This window comes from Saccoglossus kowalevskii, chromosome 10 (assembly GCF_978046115.1).
Source record: "Saccoglossus kowalevskii chromosome 10, keSacKowa6.1, whole genome shotgun sequence".
Lineage (NCBI taxonomy): Eukaryota > Metazoa > Hemichordata > Enteropneusta > Harrimaniidae > Saccoglossus > Saccoglossus kowalevskii.
In genome coordinates, this window is record NC_140650.1 from 9148569 (window position 1) to 9173588 (window position 25020).

The 25020-nt window shown below is 37.9% G+C and overlaps 1 protein-coding gene across 1 annotated transcript; it reads left to right on the top strand.

Annotated features, from left to right (window-relative positions):
• The first annotated feature begins 857 nt into the window (after window positions 1-857).
• On the top strand, window positions 858-23878 carry LOC100372746 (V-type proton ATPase subunit B). Its single transcript, NM_001184812.1, has 11 exons — window positions 858-967; window positions 5854-5909; window positions 9776-9874; window positions 10541-10634; window positions 11536-11753; window positions 12064-12165; window positions 12942-13314; window positions 13843-13925; window positions 14139-14243; window positions 15118-15247; window positions 22297-23878. The coding sequence occupies exons 1-11, from the start codon at window positions 862-864 to the stop codon at window positions 22440-22442; spliced, it is 1512 nt and encodes a 503-aa protein (NP_001171741.1). The 5' UTR covers window positions 858-861; the 3' UTR covers window positions 22443-23878.
• Window positions 23879-25020: the final 1142 nt, after the last annotated feature.

A 25020-nucleotide genomic window follows, 5' to 3' on the forward strand; every position in this document is an offset into this window, starting at 1 on the left:
ACAAATTACCGAAGAATAGAATAACTGATTACATTTTACACCTTGCTCATGTCTATGAATTTACGTTTTTTATTTATAATTACATTATAACGAAAAACAAACAAACAATTGATTACAGCTTACGAAAATACCCCTTGTCGGTCCTCCTCTATATCTAGGATTAGTATTAGTTTGGATAAGCTTTACATTATTTTTTCATGTTTAGATAGATTATAATTTGTATTACGTAGTTTTGAGTTTGCTCTAGTTGCCGTCTGAACAATTCTAAATCTTCGTGTTCTCGTGTTACGTAATGTAATATCGTAAATGCTGTATATTATACGAAAAGGGCTCGTCATGGATAAAGCGAGTCTTTGAGTAAAAATTATTAGCATTGCGTCCTCTACGATGGGTATGAATTAGTAACGCCCGGAACATCGAATAAGTCTACGTTCGTTCTTTCAGCCACGGTTACTTTTTTAGTAACCGTGTTTCAGCTAACAAGCAAACTTACAGTTGTAAATTTAAGTGTTCAATGAATGTTCGACATCTTTCCAGCTCAATTCGTATTTTTGTAGAAATGTGTTAGCCAGTATTTGTTTTATTAGAACCAAGCGTTGTATTATGAACATTCCAATAAAATATGCTTGCATTTTATAAATAAAAATAGAATCGGATTTGTTTGACTACCGTGCATTTTGAATATCATTGCAATTACACCAGTATTAACAAACTGTCAAAGAAGTGACCATGCAACTCCGCTCACATGTCGTCGACGAGGTTTGCAAAAGTGCGCCGCCACAGTCCTATCCGCAAAGCAGTGATGTAAAGTTCACCTGACCAGAACGGGTCACATGACGAATTATTACATTCAAGATGGCGATGAACGGAGATCTGATGGATTTACACTCTTCCAAAAATAACCTCCAAGCCAGTAGAGAACATGCTTTGGCAATAACTAGAAACTACATTTCACAGCCCAGACTAAGTGAGTATACTTCTAAATTTTGTATTCGTCGATTGTGATATTTTTCTTGGCGTTTTGTTGAATTTCTTCTCATGAATGCTCTGTACTACAATGCGGGATCTCTCTCTTCGTATCGCAATCTCAGAAACGAGAACCAAAAATCGAAATCGTGTAGTGATGTGATTTCTGTGACTTAATTCTACTATACAACAAACGTAGCATAAACAAATCTATTTTTACTTGAACACCGTCACAGAGTGTATATGTATACTGAAGTTAGTCAGAATTAAAATGCAAATTATCTTGAAATCAAATATCACTTTTTGAAGTGCTTTCGTGATTTCTTCCCTGGCGAATGAATGAACGTAAAAATAATTTATAAGAAAGAAAAAGAAATTTATCAAAATTCGAGCTATAAATCTATTTTTTCTTCTTTTTATATAATTCTTTGTAACCATGTACATGGACCATACGTTGAATAGGCCCTCATATTTTACACATGTGGGGGTCTATATTTAGAATAACGTACCCACACAGCCATCATCCCTTTTTAATTTCTTTGTAATGACTGTGAAATGCAATCAGCTTAGACTATAATGTGACGTCACTGTGTCATAGTGCATTTGCAGTATAATTAGTTCTCACAACTGGGATGATACGTTATTCAGGCGGAAGCAACATACATATGTAAAACATATATAAATAATGTATGTTTGTAGATAAAAATAGTCTGGTCTGTTGTAGCATGAATTGTCTGTAGTGAATAGACATATGTTTTGTATGTATAACCAAAGACAGAGAGTGTGTCTTTGGTATAACTTTACACTAAATGATATTTTTCTTGGCGTTTTGTTGAATTTCTTCTCATGAATGCTCTGTACTACAATGCGATTGCGATTGCGATTCAGTTGCTCTCGTACTTTTGGATCTTTCAGCCGCTTTTGATACTGTGAATCACAGGATTCTCATCGATAGGTTGAGATCAAATTTTGGTTTAAATGGTCTCATCATCAAATGGTTTGAGTCGTATTTGAGTAACCGCATTCAAAAAGTGAAAATTGGAAATGTATTTTCTGATATGACGTCTATATTAGAAACCGGTGTTCCACAGGGCTCCGTCTTAGGGCCATTATTGTTCTCAATGTACATGCGTCCATTGGGCGAGTTATTGCGACGTCACGGCGTAAAATATCATTTTTACGCCGATGACACACAGATTTATTTATCGGTTTCTGAAGATGATCAAATTCGCGCCCGGGTGATACTTCAGACATGTATTCAAGACGTTAGCGATTGGATGTCTTGTAATTTCCTACTTTTGAATGTGTCGAAAACTGAATTTGTGTGCATGTCGTCTCGGAGATTCTCACAAGACTCGTGTCCTTTGTCTAGTATCGCAATTGGTGAAGAATTGGTTAGTGCTTCGTCAAGTGCTAGAAACTTAGGTGTCTTGTTTGATTCGCAGCTATCTATGGAAACACACATTTCTACTATTTGTAGATCTGGATATTCCCATCTAAGAAATATTAATCGTATTCGTAAATCATTATCCCAATCTGATACTGAAAAGTTGGTACATGCATTCATATCTTCTCGCTTAGACAGCTGTAATTCATTATTGTCTGGTCTCCCTGTAACTAAGATAAAACCTCTTATTCGTGTACAAAATGCAGCAGCCCGCCTTGTCACTCGTGCTCGAAAATATGACCACATTACAGACATTTTTATTAAACTTCATTGGTTACCAGTTGTACAAAGAATCAATTTCAAATTACTTTTACTAGTGTATAAATCTTTGTATGGTTTTGCCCCAAATTATCTATGTGAATTAATCGAATTTTATGTACCTAGTCGTAGTTTAAGATCTGAATCAAAGTTTCTTATTAAAACTCGTCAGGTGTGTAGTAAAAAGTCCAAGGTGTTATACAAAGACCGTGCTTTTGAAAATTTAGGTCCTAAACTTTTTAATGAATTACCTCTGTCTGTTCGTTCTAGTCCTTCAGTAGACATTTTTAAATCCAGACTGAAAACGCACTTATTTAAATGTGCTTTTAATATTTGACTGATTGTTTATTGTATCAGCGCCTTTGATCTTCATATGTTGGAATTGTTGCGCTTAATTAAATAAAGTTATTATTATTATTATTATATCCTGAGTTATGATTGGCCATATAACAAGGCCTTCAGTAGCATTCTGTGTGTGTTTATAATGGTAGCATTAAAACATGGCTATATTCAGTTAAAGCACTGTGATTACAGTTGATTGAAACCCAAAATATGTTATCAAGTACAGTATTTGGGTAAATTTTGAGACAGAGTAGCATTTATTACACAGGTCAAAGGTTATTGTGTGATGCTGATATGTTAATGAGTTTACATTCTTTCACGCTCACAGAGATATTAAAGTACATAGTTTTCATTGACCATTTTGTCTCCCTCAACTGTTATTTTTTGTCCTTCTTCAGATATTTGCAATGAATTTATTTAGACAATTATTTTGGGCCTTAAGACAAAATTGAACTTCAGTGATTTACTAACTACACTGAACTTAATGATGTTTCTATGTGTTTTATATATAATAAATTGTTTTATGAATTTGAAAAGGCAATTAAAAACAACACGGACAACCACAATAATACAGGACAATAAACCAAACAATGATTTATAAAGACCTGCAAAGACTTGTGGGGAAATGGGTATTACCAAATGGCTTCTAATTTTACAACCAGACAAGCATATTCTTTTGACTTGAATGAAATGTGAGGGCTCTTTGAAAACATTGCAGTCTTAGACATGGTACCACCACATATGTGTCTAATATTTTGGTAATTGGAAGTTTCATAATTTGCACACTAATTTTTTGTGTCATAAGCAAATATTGTTTATCCCAAAATTATGCGTGAAAACTGATTTCTACATTGCACCTCACTTGTAGAGTATTAAGCAATGTCAATCGACAGGGTAATATACCGGTACTTATCAAATACACCACCTATTATTTTAATTAAAATGAGTATTCTGTAAAAAAATACTGATAGTTCCATATACAATAAAAACTAGTAGTGTAGAATTGTGGCATGATTTGACTATTGTACTTCAAATTATGCAAGAATTCAACAGAATGGACAACTAATATGTTTCCATAGTGACAGACTGAATGCAGTAATCATTGAAGGGAAAATGAATTGAATATTCTGACATTTGCATTTTAGACTTGGTCTCACAAACAGAAGTTAAAAGCCAGTTAGTTCAATTGCTTGTCTCTGCAATTTCTCTTGTATATTTCTGTTTGGACAGATGATTCAACAACCATATGACATTTTTAGTACAAATTCAAACTTACTGGTATCTTTCCTCTGTTTTGGAATATTTTCATTTGTGTGCACATTTGTGTTTTTAAAGGTCCATATTATTTGATGGAAATAAAAGATGAAATTAAAATATTGTGGCCACCAATTGTGGTTTTAAAGGCCTGTGTTTATTACCGTGGGAGCAAGATACTGGAAAGCTCTTTAAGTAAAGTCATTTTCATGGTAAAGCTTAAATAAGAGTGATTTTTGCACAGTTTAATTTTCACAAAACAAGCTTTCATAATTATCTGCTTTTCTGGGTGCCTCTGAGAACAGTTTATTCATATTGTTAAAGCATACACAATTTTGAGTGTTCTATTTTACAGAAATAAATAAACGCGCTGTAAGATCAAAACTGGCTTTCTACTTTCACAACAGTGACACATGTACATTGTAGTTTAGTGTGGATGGAAAATACATCGCTCACCACTATAGCAAAAATATATACTAGGCAAAATATTCATGCATATTTAATTCTGTGATAATTTTTGCCAATTACATAAAAGTAAAACTGCAAAAATAATTTCTAGTTATACAGGTGCATTCATATTGTCTGTGTTGTTGTGGGGAAATCATAATGGTCTGCTTACCCTATATTTAGTTAACGTGGGAAATGAAATGGTCCTTCTATAGCAAAAATCCTTCTTGCAAATGATGGAATTCAGGATAAATTTTTGTCTTCAAGTTGTTGTAACTTTAATGTTGTTTATACCTGGCAAACATGTTTGTATTTCATGGAAGTATAAAGACATAAGGGATATCATCAATGATCATTTTTTAGATATAATTAATTTGAAAATATAATACCGGTAATACCAAAACATATGTGAGTGTTTTTTGGGTTTTTTTTTACCTCATCACTTGTCAGTGCCATATGGCATTACGTTTGAGGTAAGGACTTGATATGGAAATCAGTTGATTGGCTTTGCTATGCTTAGTTGAGCAGAAGTCAAGTGATCACAGTGTATCATAGATATCAACTTGTGCTGGAGAGTGCGAGGATTTTAAAAGAGCACAGTATGGTTTTTAACATTTTTTTTGAGTGACTGAGTCATTGCATTATTATTGATTTATTGCTATGCCAAATAATCCTGTTACCAACAATTCCTGTTTATTTTCTGGTGAAAATTTGTTATTCGGATCTGAAAAAAAACACAGCAACCATGTTATGCAAAATTGGTTCAGATTCTAAATCTTTGGTAATGTTATTTTTTAGATGACCGTATTTGAATGTCGACAATCTTAAAATCAAAAACATTTAGAACAGATATAGCGAACTTTTTTGTGTGGGGTCTGGTCAAATCCTGGGGGCAGCCATGTTTGTTTTTTTATTATTAGTGGATGCTTACACGCGTAATCGTTCCATATTTGGAATTCACGTTTCCCAAAGCTAATATGGTATAATGAAAATACCCAGTGCAATAGCGCAAAATTATGACCCTCTGTAACTTATGGCGTTAGTTACAGTTGTATAATAATAGTTATTATTACAATATCATATACGAGTACACAGATGATTCGGTCTTGTAATAAATTATTATTATTATTTTTTTTCAGCTTATAAAACTGTGTCCGGTGTCAACGGTCCCCTTGTGATTTTAGACGATGTGAAGGTAAGTCTTGATAATTATTAAATACTATGCCATGGCAAGAATTGACATGTACCGTAAAATCTGTATTAGAAGTCGCATTCCTAATAGAAGTTGCACACATTCTTTTTGTACAATTGAGAACCCCAAATTCACTATTTCTCATCTGTGTAGATGCTGTAAATGAAGCCGCATCCTCTCTGTTGCATTGTACTGATATTTTTGTCATTTTTGGTAAAAAGTGATATTTTCGACTTCTTGTTAAAAACCACAAGTCCAATTGCTTTGATATTACATATATAGGTACTACATGTGGACCACTCTCAAATTTGTTCATTTCATGATATTTTAAATTCTCTAATTTTGATGAATATTTTTATCATTTTTGGTAAAAAGTGATATTTTCTTCTTGTTAAAAACCACAATCATTTATGGTGAAAAATTATATTTTTGAATTCTTGAAAACAGCAAGTCCCATTGCTTTGATACTATACTTATTGTTCATTTTCTAATGATATCTTCTGTTCTTTACCATTTTAATAGAAGCCACTGCTTGTAATACAGATTTTACAATGCCACATGTTTCAGCAAACGTATCCCCTCAGTTTATAAAAAAAACAAAAAAAAATCCCATTTTTCATGTATCCCTTTATTTGGAATTCAGTAAAAACCAGGAAAGTTGATCCACAGATTTGAATAAATCTATCTTGAGCACCATTACTCATATTTGTGTATTGTATCATTTATGTTCTAATTCCAGTGTATGACCTTTCACATGCATTAGCCTTTCACATGCCATTCAAACTAAAATGTTATGGGTATATCGTGGATTGCAGAGATACAGATAGATTTATATCTTGACATTTACAAGGACATCTCTTTGTATGAAATTCTTCTGAGTAATATAGGAACTGGGGCACCTTTGTACTAATTAATCACACCTATCAGGTTTTACCTGTTGTAAATGTCCAGAGCTAAAAAATGTGATTAAGAGAGCCGTGCTATTAAAATCTCTTTAAGATAGAATGGATTGGGAGGATGATAATTAGGTTTTCTGTGTTTTGATCTGGGTGAGCGATCACTGACCTTAGAAAGAAAGGTCTGACCCATCAACAGCTTCTCCCACAGTACAGCCAATGAAGAAATGCTATATGAGTCTGTCAGGTGTGTGTCTATTTATTCTTCTGTTATACAGAAATAAAAAACTGATTATCAAACATTCTAGATAGACATCTATGGATTCATTACTTGTGCACAAGAGGGAATAAAACCTTTACAAACAGTTACTCGAATTATGTTTTTATTACACTGAAATTGAAAGGTCACGATAACCTGATTGCCATGTTTTGTTTGGTAGATAACATTAATGTTCATTGTAAAATATTGTAACTTGTCTGTATTTGTTATTACATAATGTTGATATCGAGTGAAATATGTGGCATCATATTCTGAATTTACCTTTCTGTGTGTTCTTACAGTCATACTCCGGTGAACATTTGGTTGGTTTGTAGAGGAATGATTTCTCAGTTTGATTGTCTATAAACTGGTCAGTTGTCGAGCAATTCTAAATCTGAATGAGATTTAACTCTTCATGTATTCACTGCAGCATAATTATTATACATTTGATATATTATAAATTCAAAACTTTTGATAAAATGTCATTCAATGCCCATCATTGAAGGTTTTACATCCAAGTATTACAAAGGCATCAGTTCCCCTGAAATATTGATTGTACAAAGTAAAAAGTAGGCAGCACAGTATTACGAAAGATAGACAGTTAGTGAGTCATTATTGACAAGTAGATGGCAAATGAGGCTGCAGAAACCCCTGCGTACAAGTGTATATATATATATGGGTTGTAAGCTTGGGTCATGGATTTCATGGGCATTTGTATAAAGTCCTTTCCCGTTGATTGTTTTTTTTTATCATACTGGATCTGAGCCTTGTAGTCTCTCACAAAATATCCTCTATGATTACTGAAAATCCCTAATGTAAAATATGAATATTTTGGTGCGCTCAGTCATGTTTACCTTGCCCATACCATCAAAGATGTAAGGGAAAGGTATATTAATGGAAACATTTTGTCCGGCGTTGTCGTCGTCGTTGTCGTCGTCGTTAATAATTGTTATTGTGTGCATAATAACTTTACTAATTCTATTCCAAACTTTATCAAACTTGGTCACCTTATTCATCAGTATAAAGTCTTCCCTGAGTTTGAACAACAGATGTCCTGTATGAAAATATCATGCAAAAATTGAGAAAATCTGATAAAATATTTTGACTGTTTCTACTTGACTGATCACTGGTGATACACATCAAAGGTCACTGATCTCAGTGGAAATATGCATTGTTGTATGTGTTCAATGAAGTAAATGATTTATCTTGTAATAATATCCTTGGTAATGTATCTCAGAATCCCATACTGGATTTCAAAACCAACTCATGGAGAGATTGCACAGTCTGATACACATTTGCAAACCTACCAATAAAATCTTTACAGAAAACAAGATGTCAGAAAATCAATATAAGCATTGCTACGAACTGGGTGCCAAACTTTGATCAAGATCTGAAGCTAATAGAAAATCTGTTTAGTCAAATGTTATCAAATCAAAAACAATACATAAAAAATACATTAAAAGCAAAACATTTCATCCACATTTTAAAAAGAAAATTATTCTAAAATATATGTATTCTGTATTTGACAAACAGTTCATTCGACAAATGAAAACTCACAGGAATATGTTTCAGCTATTAGAACAGAATGATAGACTTTTTATAATACTAGTTTAAAAACGCACTTCAAAGATTGCAGTGTTTGAAGATGTAGTTTCTCAGGAGGCAACAGTACTGTTGACTTCTCCCTCCACTGGACACCAACTATTTAAGTTGATTTGCATACAAAGCAGAGCTTGCAACATGATAGCTATTCATAAAGGGTGTTTTTTTACTTTTCATATAATACAGTAGTCACACAATGAGGCAGTTCATATTTGTCTCAGTGAATCATTCATTTTTGACAGACACCTGTACAAAATACTTGAACTAAAGCCAGCTAAATTTTTCTGTTATCTTGCATGTTTTATGAATCTATTCTCATCTAAATGCAGCACTTTTTTTTTGCAATGAGACATTTGTTTTTATTCTAAAATATCTCAATTACTTTCAATAAAGCTGGAAATTATGTTCCTTAAAATAATTAAACAAATAAGGCACCAATGTTTTTGTAAGATATTTACATCTTTTAAGGACATTCGGTAGACTGATTCCCCACTGTTGGTTCAACCCCAAAACTTGTTTGTATTCAAAATTAATTATGACAATGCATATTTATATTGAAACAAACTATGATAAAGGGAATTATATTATATAACAAAGGGCAAGGTCACCAGAGTTCAACTATGTTTTTGTTTTCACATTGAAAATTTATCATATTTGCTTTGCACATTTATTGCTTTGTGAGCATGTTAAGTAGATTTCAAAAATGCGGTAAATGTGCAATGCACATGAAAATTCAGAAATCTTCAGGACAGGCTAGGCCAAAGCTTCACTGTATGAGAGGGAATGTCTTTAGTATTGGTGTAGGAAGAAATATCTGCTATTGATTGTATAGTTTATTATCACACAACTGTATACCATCAGATGGCACTGTATGGTAGCAACAAATTTTGGAAGGATAGAATTTTACATCACAAAGCAACATCCCCTCCCCCACGCTCTATTGATTATTGTGGATTTAAGTGATTCATGACAGTTTATCCCAACAATATCCTTTTGTCACTGGTATTACGAGTCTTTGATAAGTTATCCTTCTCCTTTCAATAACACAGGTATACTTCATATATTCACATGTGTTTTTATTTGAATTTATTTTTCTTCTATTTTTCTATTAGTTCCCTAAATATGCAGAGATTGTGACTTTGACTTTGGCTGATGGCACACAAAGAAGTGGTCAAGTACTGGAAGTCAGTGGATCCAAGGCTGTAGTTCAGGTAGGATTACAGTCAAAATTATTTTATAGCAGGTACTGATCAGGAAAACCGCTGTCTGCATATATATCTCTTTTGTAACATTGTAATTTCTCTCAGACGATTGCCAGCAGTGTTTGTTATGGTATTTCAACCATTGAAATACATCCACACTCATGTGTGTATCGGAAGTCCCATTTTATTTGACAGAGGTGCTTGAATTTGAAATGAAATTGTATGTTTTTCATTAAATAATAATTCTCGGTGTTAAAATGTAGAAAACGTTTGTAGGATTCAATAATGCATCATTTTCATATTTCTTTTATTGAAATCTGCCAAACACCCACCTCTGACATGTTGCTATGGAGATTGATTTAGGTTTTCCTGACACCTGCTCTAAAGACTGTTTTCAAATTTTAAGTTGTATTCAGTCTAAACAATCTTATTTGTGACATGTGTTGACATTGTATCAGTACTTTGCTAATCTGTTGCATTTATGTTATTATAAATGTTCACTATTTGATCATTTCGAGGTGTTCACAGGCTTGGATGAAATTTTGTGAATATCAATGTGACTCTCTGTGTTAAGTACTCTCAGAGTTGTTCAAATATATAGTACTGTAGTAGTATTTTTTTGGAGCTTGTTAAAAAACCAAAGATTTTTTTGTTTATTTTTAAAATTTGTTTTAGGTATTTGAAGGTACATCAGGAATTGATGCTAAGCATACAACAGTTGAATTCACAGGTGACATTCTAAGGACACCGGTGTCAGAGGACATGTTGGGTGAGTGATGTACTGTCATTTTATGTTTGTGCATTTTATTTGAGGTGCAAATCAAATATTCTTTCAAATTTGAAATTGCTACTGTTAAATCTGTATTAGAACTGCATTCCTCAAGGAGCCATACATATTTGTTTTGAACAATAGAGAGCCAAAAATTCACCATTTCTCATATGTGTAGATGCTCTAATGGAAACCGCATCCCTCTATTGCATTGTACATTTTAATAGAAGCTGCACCTTCTATTACAGATTTCACAGAATTCATGTAAGTTTAATTAGAAAAATACATTTATATAAAATGGATTTATTGTATTGGGAGCTTTAAAATATTACTTGTTTTGACCTCTGTCATTTATGTAAAAACATTTTATACATATTTTGATAAAAAAAGACAGTACTAGAGAATGCCATTGTCAATACTTTTCAAAAAAAGATTTGTAAAGTGTTAAATCATATTGACTGGCTTGATGCTCAACTTTGTTAGGAAGAAAATCTTTGTCAGGAGTTGCGTGGGTTTGAATCCCACCAATGACAGTAAAGTAAAGAAGAGTTTTTCTTCTGATGGGGAAACTCAGTTTTCCCGTCTATTGCTCTTTCTTTCACAGTGATATCTACACAACAAGAAGGCCTTGACAAACTCCTGAGTTTCCTGTCTCATAATTATTAAATAAATATTATTATATTTTTTTAATTTGGACCAAATGGACGTAATTTCACATTGCCAACTATTCTTGAAACTATGAAAAATTGCAGTTTTATTTTGTAAAATGTGACAAAGTTATTCATATTAATGTTCATTGTTTGATAATTTCATAGAGATTGGCGTGAGATTTCACAAAAGAAAGTGAAATACAAATGTTTTCTAGTATATCCCATGTTTATCAAGTTTTTCTCTTCACCAGGGCGTGTCTTCAACGGTTCGGGAAAACCTATTGATAAAGGTCCACCAGTGTTAGCAGAGGATTTTCTTGACATCATGGGTCAGCCCATCAATCCTTGGTCACGTATCTACCCAGAAGAAATGATTCAGACAGGATTGGCATCTATCGATGTAATGAACAGTATTGCACGTGGTCAGAAAATTCCTATTTTCTCGGCTGCTGGTTTACCTCACAATGAGGTAGGTTTTCTTATTAATGAATTATTAATGACTTCCTTAATTGTTGAAAATCATTAAAAAAAAATGTGTACAAAAAATGTATATATTAAAGCATCTTTGTTGATTTGAGAAATAGGCTGCTTCATTTGTTATCAGCACCCCCACTGTTGAGAAGTCACTATTTTTAACATATTACATATGAAGGAACAGTAAACTCATTAACAGAGGGTGTGACATAAACTGATTCTTTCTAATCTAACCCCCAACTATTTTGTCGTCTATTTTTTCGCATGTATATATTGAAAGCTCTTTATTATTACGTCTCTTTCAGATTGCTGCTCAGATTTGTCGACAAGCTGGTTTAGTAAAACACAACAAGAGTGTCATGGACGACCATGAAGACAACTTTGCTATCGTATTCGCTGCTATGGGTGTAAGTGGGCTTTTTCATTGCCATTTTTTCTATGGAAACCGTGATGTATATAACCTTGGTGTGGTTGAGTGAGGGCGTAGGTTTTATTCCCTCAGTTGAAAGAGTGATGTTCTATGTGATGTGGACATCAACAACGTCCATCTCGTGTGCTGTTTCTGTCTTCAATGCTTGTACATAGAACAAACTTAATAGACGCTAAGAGAAGCCGACTTCTGCAAGAAGATTGGTTCCTCTTTCATGTCAGTCATTTTAGGAGCTGGGGATTCCAGATAATTTACCTTCCCATAGAGATCTCCACAGGTGAAATACTGACCAATGGCCTGGCAGCAGCATGTTAATAAGTAGCTAGTAAATATTCATATGAAATATGCGTCTTTGTGTTTTATTTGTACAACTTAATGTCAATTAGAAAGTGTGCAAAATGTACCAGCAAACAGTTTAGGTTTTTGGCTGTTGAGCTAAGTAATTTCGAAAAGAACATACATTGGTTCTGTACCCTAAGTAGGGCACACAACATTTGTGAGGGGTCGGAATTTTGAGACTGAAATGGTAGTGATTCATAGAATGAATTTTTAAAGTGTATAATCTTGAATACCAAGACTCACTTCTCAAAAAAGTTAAGTCCCTGCTCTAATTGCCATCACATCATGTTTGAAAAATTATGTTTTGTTTGTATACCAAGAAAGAAGTTTGCAGAGGCATCTGGGAAAATATATTTCAACATTATCTGTTTTTGATGTAAAAATTAAAATTATGTCATAACCTTATATCCACAGGTAAACATGGAAACTGCTAGATTCTTCAAACAAGATTTTGAAGAGAACGGATCTATGGAAAATGTGTGTTTGTTCTTGAATTTAGCAAATGATCCAACTATTGAGAGAATCATCACTCCACGTCTAGCGTTAACGTGCGCCGAATTCTTAGCGTATCAATGTGAGAAACACGTACTGGTTATTCTCACTGATATGAGTTCATATGCAGAAGCTTTACGTGAGGTATCAGCTGCTCGAGAAGAAGTACCAGGTCGTCGTGGTTTCCCAGGTTACATGTATACTGATTTGGCGACTATTTATGAGAGAGCTGGCCGCGTGGAAGGCAGGAATGGGTCCATCACCCAGATACCTATATTGACTATGCCCAACGATGGTAAGGATCATTTCAAAATTTGGAAAACGTTCCCCTAAACTGATTTATTGACATATTTCATGCTCAATACTTAAATTCTTTTTATTTCAACATTCTGTTGCAACACTTTATCAAGTTCTACTTTTTAATACATTGCCTCTGAAGCCTACATATAGACTATCCCTTGAGGCTTTTAGCAAGCGTTGTGTTAAAAACACAATACCAAAAGCAAACCCTCTAAAATTATCACACCACCATGTCATTTTATATTAGTATAAAATTGAGTATTTATACCAGTATATATAACATAAATCTCCTGTCTCCCATTCTTAAATAATAATAGGTTCAAATTTTATGTAAACAATGTATTTTACATACGTTGTCTATATCGCTATGAGTCCCATATTGAACAGGACACCGCAACCCCGTTTAAGGTTCATGCTTTGATGCATCAAAGAAAATGACTCCTGTCAGTTCATCTCCTGTAGTTGAATACAAATTGATTATTCAATTAAAAATTGAATTAAAATTCTTTGTTTTACATTTCAGATATTACTCATCCTATCCCCGATTTAACTGGCTACATCACAGAAGGACAGATTTATGTTGACAGACAGCTACATAACAGACAGGTATACATCACACTTTAAATCTGAAACATGCTTTCCTAAAAGTTATGAGGGTGTGAACGTCTCCAATGAACATGAAATATATTTCTTATGAATTAAGCACACTGTACAAATAGATCATTGCTTTCAAATCTTTTATGTCCACTGAATCGTTCACACATCTGACGACTGATTGGTATAACTCATATATGCTTGACATATTTATTTGATTTTCAGATCTATCCACCGATCAATGTGTTACCATCGTTGTCACGTTTGATGAAGTCTGCTATTGGTGAAGGCATGACAAGAAAGGACCATGCTGATGTGTCAAACCAGCTGGTGAGTGACCTCATCAATGACATCACACAAGATCATGTGATATATTCACAGTGTATTATTTTATTAATAAAAACATTTACCATTGGTTTCATGCAAATACTGAAAGTGTAGATTATTGAAAATAAACTCAACTGAAAGACAGACTCAATAGGAGTAAAAAAGAGGGTACCAGTACTGGTAATAGGAAGTCCAATTTTCTTTACCTACTGTATTAGCATTAACTTCATTTCATTATTTTAATATTTGAGTACAGTTGCAGGGTTTAATTCAGAAGATTTCATTTATCACAAATTCATACATTATTTTATGATAATTGTTGGCACCTTGCAACAATATAACAGGTAGATTTTGATTTATATTTTGACGGCAAGTTAATATTAAAAAGACCTATTTCATGAAGGTGACATCACTCACATCACCACCGTTGTCACAAGCTTCACTTGACAGAACTGTCAAGTGTTCAGAAGTATTTATTTCAACTTTAAAACGTGCTTGCCTTTAAAAAATAATAGGAATTTTATTAACTGGTTGATTTATCTACAATTAACCTAAAAAATAAATAAAAAAAAGCAATGTATTGCATTGTAAAATTTTGCCATACTGTAAAGTTACTAATTTTCACTGGGTTTAAATTTCGCTGATTTACCATTTCAGGCATACTCAGTGGGTTTTAAATTCACGGTTTTATCATTTAGATAATGTATTCTATGCAAAATTTACATATTCCCTGGGTTTTGATTTAGCGCATTTTCCAGTCAGCGAAATAAGCTAAATTAAAACCCAGTGAATAATTAACCCCTTTACAGTATTATCTCTTTGTTGCTCTAACTAACCCTCATAGTCAATTCTGATGATTGCTTTTGTTTTTATCCAGTATGCTAATTATGCTATTGGCAAAGACGTACAAGCAATGAAGGCAGTGGTGGGAGAGGAAGCTCTCACTCCTGATGATTTACTTTACTTGGAATTTTTAGGAAAATTTGAAAAGAACTTTATTGCGCAAGGTAAGGAATGGCTCTCTGCTTACTTCACTGTGTATTGAATGAGATTGGATTGGAGCATTGTTTTTTAAAATAAAAAACTCAATTTAGAAATACATGTATTAGTTTGTGAAGAAAGTCAGCGTTTAGCCAACTAGTTTATGTAAGATGGTGAATATATAAAAAGTTTTTGGTGGCACCAAAAAATTGGTATGTTATCTGCTCAACCATGTTGACATCCCCAACAAGAATGTTAACCTAATTTATCTTCACAGCATATTAGAATGAGACCATGTTCAGAACAGCAATTATTTGAGTTTCATGCATACATTTGTCTGTGCATGCATGTGTCCAACATAATTTCCCAGACATGCCTGACCTATTTTGCTCAAAGTTGGTACAAAACAAGGTAAAATGGGGGACAAACTTCATATATAATTTATACTTCATGGTGCACAATCAAATTCAAAATGGCCGAATGGAGGCCATTTTAGTATAATCACATTGACCGCTGAAACTCTCCACTGATGAAATGAATGGGAAAAAAGTGCCAGCATGTGATGGGTTGATAATGTATTTCTGCCATTCCATACCAGAATTTCCATCATATATAGACAACTATTGTTCAAACTTGGTATGTACATTGAACATAATAGGACCATAATGTTTTTCAGATCGGATCGGATCAGGTTCTGATTCAGAAAGGCAGACTCTTTTCAATGTGTGTGATTTGAATCAAAATGGTCGCCTGGTGACCATGTTGATTTTTTTAATTTTCAATTATTTATCTGACTTTGACTGATTTTCTTCAAAGTATCAACAAGATATAATTATATACATATGTACAATTGTTTTGTTGAACTTGAGCTGATAGGTGGCCATTTTAGTTTAAAGATTTAAACATATTCTGAACCGTTTCTCTCAACTTGGTTTTGTCTTTACTTATTGTGCATCTTTATTTGTGGACGTCATTTATGTTTACAACCTATGACAATAGAAAATTATTTCAGCCAATACAGACGATTTTAGTTGTGATTACTTTGAAATTCACTACGTTCAATTACCCACCATAGACTCCAGTCAGTCAAAATGACTATTTTGAACTGTAGGCATTAATCAGCGATTCTGCCGGTGACAGAGTGATAGAATCTAGGACAGGGGAAACCCCATGACCCCAAGATTCTCTTTCCCTTACGTCATGAACCATGTGACCGAGGCCATATAGCAGCGCCATAGACGGCTATACAAATCACTCTTCTTTTTTCTCCGCATCGGCGGGGATGAAGTTTTAGCGGCTCTACTGGATCCCCTGCCTTTTTTCCTGTCCGGGTTTCTAGCTTGGGTTGTTGCTGCTGCCCGGCATCCGACATTGTAGCTGGTAGGATAAGTTTTCCTTGTCATTTTAACCTTGTGTCATTTTTCCCCTTTGTGTGTAGTATTTTTAAAACCCGGCGCCACTACGTAACTACTTGTTGGTTTCGCGGCGGCATCTTTTACAACTATTTTTCGTTTTTTCCCTCATGCATGTCGTCTTTCATTTGCAATGTATTTAGCAATGTATGGATGTAATGACAGCACCTTTTGGTCTCCTTGCGTTTCGAGTCGACTGTGCAGTGGTTATTTTCAGAATTTACCAGCATAGTACCCACATCCGAGATACTTTGTCGTAGCTGCATGCGGGGTTCGGGGTTTTTGCGTGAAGGTGTGTGTTTTTCACTGGAGTTCTGAGGCCCGAGATTTTCTTTCAGAGCCATCAAAATCGCTGAGACTGACCGCGTCACAGCAAGGTCGCGCTTCTAGTAAACAAATCGGTTAAAGTGAGTTGCGTGTTTGGCATGAGTGGAAAGTCCTCACACTCGGCTACCGGTTGTTGGTGGAGGTACCGATATTTTTCTCGGCCTCCCCCCGCTGATCGGAGGGCATCCTCACAGTCTGTTTTTTTAGGCGATGGTTTACCCGATTTTACCAGCTGCAGCGAGGCTGTGCCCCTGGAGGCTTTCCTCCTGTGGGGCCTGTTGCGGGTCCCTTTGTAGACCCTTCCTTGCACGGCGCCGGGTTTGATTCCGAGTTGAGGGCTTTGGTCGAGGGACTGTTGGGGCAATTGCATCCCTGGCAGGCCAGGTAGATCAGACGCAGTCGGAGCAAGCTGTCTCCACTGCGGCCCCTCGTTGGGCAAGCAGGAAGAAACACGATAGCATGTTTGTATTCAAACATGTCTCTTCCGGGGAACCCCCGTTCCCAGCCGCGGCTCTCCCACTATTTTTGGGGGAGGCCGAGGCTCAGGCTCAGGCTAATTGCACCGGTCCTTCTCTGGATCCTCAGGCACTGAATGCCAACGGAGTATTGGCAGCCAAGTCTCCGATCTCAGGGCAGGGCTTTCAGGGCAGGGCACACGTTGACCCCCCCTACTTTCAGCCAGCTAGGGTCCGTCACGCAATAACGGTAACGAATTTATCCTTGTGTCCGGTCTCCGCTGTGGGTTTTGACTCCCTTCTTACCGACCCACGGGCGTTCCCAGAGGGAACCGACCCTGTCATGAGACGCACAGTCGAACACGCTCCCTCTCACATATTTAAAGTGAAAGGAGACGCAGTTCACTAGTGTCGGATACAGCCGGTACTCCGGGCAGTCCCTCAGAGTCTTCCATCCATATGACTCGGTGAGCCATGCTTTTTGGGATGATGCGGAGTATCATCGATCCCAGTGATACAATGTAAATTCCCCCACCCTTGATTCTAAGGCGACCACCTAAGGTTGCTTCAACGCTTATGGGATCATGGGTGTCGGGATCCAAAGCAACCCCGTCGGCACGTCTCTCCCTGTCCGTCCGAGTGCGAAGTGGGGCGCAGAGCAAGCAAATGGTGTTGATGGGCGGCGTTGGTCAGCCGCGGAGGATGTAATGCTTAAGACCCCCGGGTGGGGAAAACATTAGGCAACACTTCCCGCTGGACCAAACGCTACCCGGTCGGTGTGGTTTCGGGATCAGACCCCATAGCGAGGGATGAGACCAAAATGCCCCCAACCGGATCCCAAGGCTTCTTCCCCAGACCCCAGTACCACGAATTTGGCAAACCAGGCAAAGGGGGACAGCCGCGTTCCATGGGCGTTCTTGCAGAGTTGCTTGAGTGCATTATTGTGCGCGTCCAGGACTCTGAAGGCCTTGTAGGCAGAACGCACCAGCCTCCTAGACCAGGCAACATTTTTACCGGTGGGCCACCTCACATCTACGTGCAACACCCCCTAGTGTCACCTGGCTCTCTTGGCCGGACCACTACTGTGATACGAGACACGGCCTTAGACGCACGTGTTTTTGCCGACAAGCTGAATCGGGGTACGTCCCCACCTCAGTGACGCAGACTGGACATCCTCCACCCTCTTTGTTCAGGGAATGGTAGGTACAGTCTCGGAGCTTCGGAGTGCAATGAACCAGAGGGTTCAGATTGAATCCGCTAGCCAGTTGGCCCTGCCAAGGGCAAGTGAAGGACACCCCAAGCACAGAAAACACAACGCCTAGAGTCAGCGAGGAGGCAAGCGCTCATACCCTTCCATGGGAGGGAAGAGTAGTGGCGCGCCCCTCACCCTCCCTGGGCGGACGTCTACCCGGCAGCGGGGGAAGCAGGTTTGACGCTCACCTCTGTGGGGTGGGGGGTGTTCGGCGAGTGGCCAGATCACAACTTAGTTACTACTTCAGGCCTTGGGAAACTCACCCCATAGGGGAAGGGGGCACCCCCCCCCCCGCAACTGCCGAACCCATGGCCACGTATCCCTGTCGTACACTGTACTCCGGTTTGGAGATAGCGGGTGACCCATCCCTGGACCTTTCCAGGTAGTGACATACTGTTAAGGGATATCGCTGAAATCTCCATTTCCCCCCATCAGTGTCTCCCCTGTTGGGCACTGCCAGGGGACTCAATCAGACAAGAAGTAGCAGTTTGCTGGGAAAAGGCGCCATACACGGGTACATCAGCCAGAACTAAGCCCAGGCTTCTACCCAAATGTGTTTGTAGTACCAAATCTACAAGTGGCGGGCGTCCAGTTCTGGACCTAGGCAGACTGAATCAGTACGTGCTCCTCGATCGGTTCCACATGGAGACACCATTCAGGATTCTCCTCTCCATCTACCCTTTCGACTGGTTAGCCCCACTAGACTTAAGCAGGGCCTACCTGCACATACCGATGCACCCAGCGAGTTGCCATCTCCTTCGAATTGCCCAGCTGGGCCAAGTATTCAAATTTTGGGTGCCCCCTCATTCGGGTTAGGCAAAGCGCCCTACGTGTTCACCCGAGTGATGAAACAGGTAGTGCTGCTGCTTCACCAGATGTCTGTACACCTCAATCCGTACCCAGACTACTGGTTACTAACAACCCGAGCAAGGGGTTAATCGCCAAACGCGTCAGGCTAACACAGGGCTCGTTAGTAAATCGACAAGTCCCACCTCGACCCAACTTGCAGTTGGTGTCCCGGTATAACGCTTGTTATAACGCCGAGCTCTCCTAACTAGAACTAGAGAGACAGGTTTTGATCTCGGACCAAGTGAAGGAAGCCCTGCCTTGGTGGTTGTCACTGGCCAACCTTGGACAGGGGAGCCCCTTGGACCCGCTCGCCGCAGGTATGACCAACAAGCCCAAGGATATGGCCCCCGCATTAGTTTTGGGATACCATATCAACCGGCTCGAACTGAGAGCAGTGTACTTAGCACTACCACGCTTTCTACCCGTAGTTTGAGACCACAGAGTCTTGCTCTGCACAGGCAACGCAGCGGTGGTCTCCTTCAAGAAGGAGGAGAGGTGCATTCCCCATCGTTGTCAGTCCTAGTGGAGCAAATCCTCCTTTAGTGCCTGGAATACAATGTGGAGCTAACCGCACACCACCTTCCAGGGGTGAGTAACAGTCTGGCGACGCCCTTTCAGGACGGCTCCGTCTCCAGAACACTGAGTGGCTGATACCCCAGTAGGTAGCCTCCAGGCTGTTTCGGCTGTGGGACGGTCCAAGTTTGGACCGGTTTGCCGCACCCCGGAACGCCAAGCTCCCGACGTACACAACACTCCTGCTGACTCCAGGAGCCTGGGCCAGGGTTGCTTTGCTAACCCTGTGAACCCACTTAGTTGTGTACGCCATTCTTCGCTTCCCGCTAGTTCACCGGGCACCAGAGAAAACTTCGACAGGTGCATACCTGCATATTATCATTGGTCGCACCCAATTGGCCAAGCAAGGCCTAGTTTCCACTTCTGTTGGAAATGCTAGTCGAAACACCAGCAGTGCTTCCGGACTTACCGAACCTGCCGTCTCAACCAGATGGCGCACTACCAAAGGGGCCAGCAGGTATCACTTACATGCATAGAGGCTCTCAGTAGACCCGCACATACGAAAGCCTTATCTGAGCGGGCTGCCAACGTCCTGGCCAGGGTGAACAGGGATTCCTCTAATGTGGCCTACATTTCTAGGCTGCGAGCATACACCGATTGGTGTAGCGGAAAGGAGATTGATCCATACCATCCCTCTATTGGCCAGGTAGCAGGCTCCTTCGTCCACCTGTTTGACGAAGTGGGTTTGTCCTATGCAGCGATCGTTGGCTACAGGTCGGCCTTGTCCCCCACCACTCAAAACGTACGGGAACAAGACTAGCCGATTGTCCTATTATTAGGAGACTATTTACTGCTTTCCAGACTCCAAGACCCCATACAAGGGAGCCGGCCAACTTGGACTTGTCGGCTGTGTTGTCTGCTCTAAGCAGACTGCCCTTTGAGCCTCTCCGATCAGCACCACTCAAATTTTTGACGTAGAAAATAGTCTTCCTACTGGCCCTCGCCTCAGGTAGGCGTCGGCCAGAGCTGGGGGCATTGTCCTTCTCAGATGATGTACCGCCGTTATGGACAATCAAGTTGTGCTAAAGACACAAATCAGGTTTCTTGCCTAGAACCAAATTCCAGGACACTATCCCAACCCAATCGTCAGTCTTAGTTTGCTGACCCAGCCCAAACGACCGCTAGGGTCCCTGCGCATAGGCAATAAGTCAGTCCGGCATTTTATGCGGACAGAATTCTCCACCATCAGCACTCTCCTGGAAGCTCCCAGGTCCCGCTTTGCTGCCTATGCCCTCATGCAGAACTGTTTTGGTCTTTACTTCGAAAGCTTACTACCCCCCCAGAATTGGGTTGGGGTCTGGCTTTCTTGGGCACACCGAACCCTGTCACCGTAGCAGCATTTTGGCTTTTTGCTCCGGGGACAGCACAGGCAAGGTAAGACACCACCTTTTTTGGGGTCTTAACTAGAGTGTTTCATCCCGGACTGGGAAAAGACTTTCATCATTTTTTCTGTTTGCTCGGAAAAACCCGCCACCTATCGGCGTCTGACTCTGCCTACAGTTCAAAATAGTCATTTTGACTGACCGGAATCTATGGTGGGTAATTGAACCTAGTGAATTCAGGCAAGGGTTCTCCGAACCCGCCTATTCACATAGTTCATATCCACCATAGGCTCCGGGTCCCCCCCCCAACCACCCCACTCTTTCCATGGCGTTGGTCTAAGTCCTCGATGCGGAGAGAAAGGAACCTGAGTGATTTGTACAGCCGTCTATGGTGCTGCCATATGGCCTCGGTCACGTGGTTCGTGACGTAAGGGAAAGAGAATCAGAATCGCTGATTAATGCCTACAGATCAAAATAGTCATTTTGACTGACCGGAGTCTATGGTGGGTATGAACTATGTAAATAGGCGGGTTCAGAGAACTCTCGCCTAAGTTCAAATTTTCATGTATTGTGTTATGTCTTTGTCACATGCAACAAGTTCAGTCTCTGAACACACATTTCAACATTGCTGCCACGGTATTACAAATCTTCTCGTTTGCTCACATTGTGCAATTTCTTGAGTAACTATCCTTCCACTATTTTTACCACAGTTTAGCACATTAGTAACTAAAAAATAAAAATTCATCCTTAATATCGCCACAGAGAGCACTCTAACTCATGGCGTGCCACAATTATAGTATAAGCAACTTGATCCGAGAAGATTTGAAATTGATTTCTTTTTGATCGGAAAAATTTATAATTTCTTCTTATTTCCCCCGCATACAGGTGCATATGAAAACCGCTCAGTATTTGATTCATTGGATATTGGTTGGCAGCTTCTACGTATCTTCCCAAAAGAGATGTTGAAGCGAATTCCACAATCCACACTCTCAGAGTTCTACCCAAGAGACTCCACTCGAGGTGGTCACTAAGAATAATTAGTTATCATTGTAATGATTGTGTCATCATATGCAATTTGGACCCTGACCCAGTGTCATGATCTGCCACCATTGTTTCTCACACTCAATTGACTTTATTCATGACATCCCTTAAAGATTTCAAATCCTGTGTGTGACCTTTAAGAGTCATGTAAAATCACTAGGATGTTTGACCTTTAAGGGTCATGTAAAATCATCGAGTGTGTGACCTTTAAGGGTCATGTAAAATCTCCAGTATGTGCGACCTTTAAGGGAAATGTACAAGTTTAATTACAAACAAGGCTATACTGTAGTTTCAATATTTCAGTCTTGTTGTATATGAAAAAAAGAAATAATGTAAATTGTATGTATATCACAATTTGCATATCAAATGGTGTGGCAAACATGAATATGCAAATTCCCCTTGTCAATTGATAAATTAGAAATGCAAAAAACAAAATAATGTAAATTTTTCCTTTCTGGTTGAGGAAAAACTGCATGGTGGTTCAGGATTGAGCAGTCTCAAAATATAGCAGTGTAGTCAAGCAGTAAAAATTGTGTCTTGAACACCCCTATCCCTAAATTATCTATATGTGGGATTCTTTGGGTCACTACAAAATCTCACTGGTGACGAAACAGATGTCTTGTAATTTTTATGTAAATATATTAGTAGTTCTTTGCTTCAACCATCTGAATTCTGTGACATATTTAACAGACACAAAATTCCCAGGAGGCAAAGTGGAAGTTACATTGGCAATATTACATTTATGAATTGTTATATTGAGAGTATTGTTCGCAACGTTGAATCAAACAAGTACAGAATAGCCATGACTATGTATGTGTACTGACTGGGAACGCTTGCCATGCATGAGAACCAAGAGTGCTGTATTGTGTCTGCATTAATTGTGGTTGACACTTTGCTGTAACTCCTTTGAAATGCATGAAATTAGAAAGTACTGGGTTGGTGGTAAATATAGATGGTATTGATAAACCTGTGTATCATATGCATATAGCATACAAGCAATGAACACGCTGTTCTGTCCTTGGTTGTAAAAGCAATCAACTGAAAAATTAGACACCAGTTTTATTGGAATAATATATATATTTTGAACATATTGGTTTCAAGTAAGCAGTAACTCGGGTCAAATTGGAGTAGAATTTGTTTTATTGGAACTCCAATTGCACGTGATGAAATTTTAAGACATCAATGACTCTTAACGGAGCAAAAATGTGTACAGATAATTACAAGATTCATCGCGATTGGTCCAGGGACCAAAACCACAAGTTAATTAGCCAATAAGAATCCTTTATCTTGCTGTATAGGTCTAGATTTTCATTAATGTTGCAACATTGTATGCATTTGTTTTGATTGTAATTAGGCAGGATTTGATGACAAACATGTCAGGTAATGTATGTACAAACCGTGAATAAAAACATGTCTAGAAAATTGTAAACGGTTCCTATTTTTTTTTTTTTAATGAAAAAGTATATATCTGAACATAAATAAGACTTCTTGCAAATTATTCAACAAGTCAATGACAGTCCCAGTTAGTGTTGTAGACTCAATGTGTGCAGTTCAGGCTTGTTGAATATGTTCACTGGTCAGCCATAATGAAGTGCATTAAGGATGAAGTTTGAACTGTCTATGCACAACAGAGAACCAATTCCAGAATGATGAAAATGCATGATTTTGGCCTCATGATGGCTGCCATTTGACCATCTAATTATGAAACAAATCCAAGTCTGATGTTTTAATTTGATCGGCTGATGGATGACCTGCATATCAATTCACAAGTTGTTTTTGGACTTGGTCAAATTACAGCATGACAGTTGATGCAACAGCACCCTCTAAAGACTGGGAAGCCCAATTCTTTTGTTTTTTTTAAATGCAAATTTGTAGCACACAAGTCAACCTCCAATATTACACTAATTAAAAAATTCTATTTGATCTTTACTAAAACACTAAAAATGGCGGGATACAAATCCAGAATTTCAGATGTCTGTTGAAACATGTTGAAAATTAAATTAAAATGTCGGGTCTTGTGCATGACCCCCTCTAAAGGGTATAGTCGTTGAAGATATTTTGACTACATGCATATTTTCACAATGACTAATTTTTACTGGGTTTAAATTTCACTGATTTACCATTCAGGCATATTCAGTGGGTTTTAAATTCAGTTTCGTCATTTAGATGTGTTATATGCTAAATTTTACATATTCACTGGGTTTTAATTAAGCACATTTTCCAGTCAGCGAAATAAGCTAAATTAAAGCCCAGTGAATAATTGCCCCCTTTACAGTATCCCACCCACCAAGTTTTGTTACTAGTGTGAAATATTTGCCTTAATTATTGACCAAATGATCTAATGGACACATTTCCATTCACTGCGAGGTAGCAATAGTATTTTAGAGGCTTTTAAGGCATTTTAACTTTGAATGCAATGCAATCTGATTAAAATCTGATGTAGTGTACGGGCTTTAATTATTTTGGCTATAAACTTATTTTAATTTTATTTTTTATTACTTTTGTTATTAATGCCCTTTTATTTTATTTTATTATTTTACTTTGATTTTGATTTTGTGATTTTTTTAA